The following is a 4,385-nucleotide window of genomic DNA, read 5'->3' as shown; positions in this document are numbered from 1 at the left end:
GGCCCACGGCAGCGAGGGCGTCAGCCGCGGTGCAGAGACAGCGGCACGGACGCGCCGGGCCACGCTGAGTAGAACCTGACACGCTCCCGCGTTCCCAAAGGCCTGTCCAAGGGGCGAAGAACCGCCGCTTCAAGACAAGGGGCCGCGGCGGCCGCCTCCGGAGCGAGGCGTCTGAGGAAGGGCCGCTGCGCCCGAGGTGCGGGTGAGGGGCTGGTGCCGGGCTGGGAGGGGCAGCGAGGAACGCGCCTGCGCGTACAGGCACGGACGGGCGCTTTCACCCGAGTTGCCGGACGTCTGCGCCCGCCTGCGCCCGTGGCCTCGTGCGGGCTCTGCGAGCCACGGGGGTCGCTTCTGTGCCGGCTGCGACAGCCGGTCTGGGTCACTCTGCGTCACTGCCCGTTTTCCGAGAAAGCAGCACATTTCCTGAACACGGCCGATTCTGCCACACGTCTGGGAACCAAGGGCCGCCGCTGGCTTCCACGACTGCTCTGCCTAGTCAGGCTGCCGGGACCCTGCACCCCGCCCCTCACGCCTGCCAGATAGCGCCCCCCTGGCAGGTGGCTGCAGTGCGCCGCTCGGCCAGCTCCCTCCAGGTCCCTAGGGCTCCTGCCCTGCAGCAGAGCCCAGGAAGGCCTGGCGAGGCTCTGCGCTCTCCCCGCCTCTGGCCAGGCACCGCCCACGGCTCCTGGGACCAGGCGGGGCGCGGGATGCCTGCCCGCAGCCCGTGTGAGGGCGGCCACGGTCTCTGCACCAGCGGCTGCCGCACCCCCCAGCCCCTCCCCGCTCACACCGTTTCCTCCACGGGGTGAACTGTTAACGAGACAGGAAGGCTGCTTCTCACTGCCTTGTTCTACCGGACCGTGGAAGGCAAGTGGGCGCTCGGGCAGCCAGGCCCAACCCACGGTCTCGCTTGCGCCAGACGCCCCAGGATCAAGCACACAGCCACGCAATCAGCAGCCTTCGGTTTGCCCCGATGTGCTGGGCAGCGGCGAGGGCCGACGACCCGCACTGTGGGGACGCGAGTCTCTCCTGGACGCCGACACGTGCTTTGCAGAGACCAGAACAGGACGAGAGCTGCCGTGGAGGGCACGGGCGAGCTCTGTGGGGGACAGCAGGGGACAGCCGGGCGCCCGGAAGCGCCGACGCTGCCCACGCTGCCCGAGGCTGGGAAGCCGGCGCCGCCCGCCCCGGCCCCGCCTCAGCGCTGCCACCACTGTCTCACGTGCCACGCAGGAGCAAAGACCAGAGTCAGTCGGCAGCCCCAGGGCACACAGCAGCTCAGGGCGCAGAGAACCCAAAGGACGACAGGCCTGACCCTTACGCCTCAGGAAAGATCGCGTCAGGCGTGAACGACGACAAGGGCCAGGGGACTACTCAGAGACAGACGGGCCGGCCCAGGACAAGCCGGTCTGACCCCCTGCCCATGGAAGCGTAGGCTGCAGACCAGCGAGATGAAATTACCTGTATTAACATTTTGCGCCTATCGCCGCCAAAAAAAAGTCCAGGCAAAGAGAAAAACAAAAGGGAAGGACGTGGCCAAGGCCACACAACAGTAGGCGGCTCAGAGTGAGGCCGCCGGCCGCGCCTCCTGCTCCAGGGCCGCCTGCCCCCGCTCTGCGCTGACCGCCCCGGGGGCCGGCACAGACGTGTGGCTTTGAGCAGTTTCCCGCTGACATTAGCTTCTTGAAAATGTGGTACCCAGGAGCTAAATCCACTGACTTTATAAATCATTCAATTAAAAAATCTAAATTTACATACTCAGAAGTACAGAAGTTCCTATCTACCCAGACTCTAACTTAAACTGCTTCCTGATTCTTCCGGTTGTCGGGCGCAAGCAGAACACACACACGAGCTAGCAAGGGGACAAAGCGCGAATCTATCCGGCTTCTCTGACCACGAGCCGTCTAGCAGGGCCTGGGACTTCCAGAGCCACGGTAAGAACAAGGCCGTCCCTGCCCGCGGAGACGGGGGCAGCACACTCACGTCTGTCTATGCTCCCACAGGCGTCGCTCGAGATCTGCGTTCCAATGTGTCTCAACTCTGAGAACAAGTGGGGAGACAATTAGACAAAATGCCACACGTCGTGCCAAACAGAACTCTTCAACGCGTTAACCGCAAACTCACCCTTTTCATCTTTCTGCTTAGAAAACTCATCAAGCATTTCCTGTTAAAAAAGGAAAGCCCGGTGGTGTGCCGGACAGGAGCCATGTCCCAAGCCCCACGGACGGCTGGACACCCGCAGAGCACGCCAGGGCAGCCCGGAGCCGCGTGAGCGTGAGACCCCATTACCTGCGTCTTCCTAAACTCCTTCTCTAGTATCTTCTTCTCGTTCCTCAGTTGCCGGAAGTCCTGAGTCTGCTTGACGGCAGTCTCTTTAGAGTATGGAGAGGAGAGCAAAGTAACTGACCACCTTGGTGATGACCACTCACGAAACGCTCAGAATCTGATGGGCTGAGCTTCTCATTTAACTCTGGAACAGTACTTGTAAAAAGGTACAGTTCCTTCGGCTTTATCAGCGGCGGCCTGGCTAGACCGCAGCCCGTGGCCACAGGCCCGGCTCGGGTCCTGGCGCCCTGTCCTGCCCGGGCACAGGCAGCCTCACCCCTACTCCGGCAAGACCCGAGCGCACGACCTCCAATGCTGACGCCCCGGCTGGCCTGGAGCTGCACGTTGCTCTCAGGAGCTGGTAACGCCACTCCCTGGCTTTGGGGAGGGCGATCTTCTGGCCCGCTGAAGAGCTGCCTGTCACCCCTTCCCCAGGCCGAGTGCTCGCACTGCTAACACCTTGTAAATCTACGCTAGATTTTGACAGCTTTTCTCTGGCGCTCCTGGTCTTTATTCCGGCTCTAAATGATTCAAGTACGTGACCGCAGTGAATTCCCGGCACGCTCTGCGCACTTGGATATGAGAAGTCGGGTCCACAGAACAGCACGGCGGCCGGACCCCTCTGGAGGGCCCTGGGTGCGGCCTGACCCGGAGGGGCCATGCTCCTGCCAAGTAAAGGCCGGCTTGGGCTGTAAAGGAAACCTGTGCTGGAAGCTGCCTGGGCTCTGGTGCCGCAGGGCTCTGCGATCACCCCCCCTCGCAACGCGGCCGCATCAGGAGGGCGGTAACCTAGCGGGTGCAGGTGCGGCGTCTCCCGCACACCGTCAGCGTGCAGGCAGCCCGAGGTGACACGGGCCCAGACACTCAGAGCTTAAGTCTAAAACGCCGGGCTCAACTAGGTAGGTCAGTGACTGGCCACTTTTCTAGGAGCTTCTGCTTGCCCTGTCACATGAACCTTGAGTCCTGCTCTGGCCTCTTGGAGAGACCAGATGAAGCACAGCAGGGTTCTCGCGGCCATGACAGCCCAGGGCGAACCACAAGGACCGGCAGCAGGGGTCGCCCTGCCGTGGTGCGGCACTGACCCCACGCCCCACCGTCTCGCGAAGCAGGACAGAAGGGGACGCTGGAGCCGGGTCCCCGCCGGCCCGCTGGTGGCCAGGCTCGCAGCGCCCCGCCCCACCGCGCGGCCCACTGGGCCCATTACCTTCCAGTTTCTTCACCTTGGCTTCGAGTTTCTTCTTCCTAGCAAGTTTTATAAGGTAGAACAATGAAAAAAGTCATTTAGCAGAAAAAATTGTAACTGGTGGCATGTGTTTTCCAGGTCACTGCGGTTTGTGTGCCAAAAACATCAGTGGCGGCAGCAGCGTCCCCGCGCCTGTGAGGGGCGCCGAGCGCGAGCCCCACGCGTCAGCATCTGATGCCCCGCAAAACCTGCCCCTCCCGCCCTAGCGGGGCTCGGACCGTCTCGCGCCTGCAGGAGCACCCCGAGAGCGGCGCAGACCCCAGCTTCAGGCTGGCGGCTGAGCCCGAGGGCGGCCGGGAGGCGCGGAGGAGCTGGCTCCCGCCCGTCTCAGCTGGCCCGGCCGCGGGGGCGTGGCGCCAGCTTTGCACTGTGCTTCGAAGTGACCACCGGTATGGCACTGACGGCCCGTCTCATAGCGGCTGGACACTCCGCCACCCGCGGGAGAGCCACAGGAGGGGTGACCGCTCTCCCCGCGCCGGGACTCACGGCACACAGGCGCAGCGCTTTCTCTGCGGCCTGCGACAGCCAGCCGCACTCACCCCTCCACACCCCTCCCGAGGAGGGGCGATCCCCAGGCTACGGATGGGGCCAGGCTGCTGGGGCACACCGTGAGTGGGGCTGAGGGGCCGGGGGACACCCTGCAGGCGACCGCCGCCCCGCACTTACTGGGCGTCGCTCCTCAAGCACTGCTCCTTCACCCGGGCGTACTCCTGGTGCGAGTCCTGGTACAGCTTCAGGGAGCTCTGGGGAGAAATACACGGCGCGGCCAGTCAAAAACGCAGCGGACGCTGGGCTTCTTCCGCCTCGGAGCCTCGTC

At 64.1% G+C, this 4,385-nt stretch overlaps 1 protein-coding gene across 1 annotated transcript in view; it reads right to left on the bottom strand.

The window, feature by feature from the left end:
* ICE1 (interactor of little elongation complex ELL subunit 1) overlaps window positions 1-4,385 on the bottom strand; it is a 16,522-nt gene that overhangs the window by 9,354 nt on the left and 2,783 nt on the right. The window contains exons 4-8 of the mRNA XM_012721736.1: window positions 4,235-4,311; window positions 3,530-3,567; window positions 2,290-2,372; window positions 2,125-2,164; window positions 1,984-2,040 (exon numbers count right to left, since the gene is read on the bottom strand). Of these exons, the coding sequence (XP_012577190.1) occupies window positions 1,984-2,040; window positions 2,125-2,164; window positions 2,290-2,372; window positions 3,530-3,567; window positions 4,235-4,311 (295 nt within the window). The remainder of the gene's footprint in view (window positions 1-1,983; window positions 2,041-2,124; window positions 2,165-2,289; window positions 2,373-3,529; window positions 3,568-4,234; window positions 4,312-4,385) is intronic.

The sequence above is a fragment of the Condylura cristata genome, unplaced genomic scaffold (genome assembly GCF_000260355.1).
Source record: "Condylura cristata isolate star-nosed mole 26May11 unplaced genomic scaffold, ConCri1.0 scaffold00007, whole genome shotgun sequence".
In the NCBI taxonomy this organism is placed as follows: domain Eukaryota; kingdom Metazoa; phylum Chordata; class Mammalia; order Eulipotyphla; family Talpidae; genus Condylura; species Condylura cristata.
The sequence above is the reverse complement of the archived record's forward strand: the minus strand, read 5'-3'. Positions and strand labels throughout refer to the sequence as shown.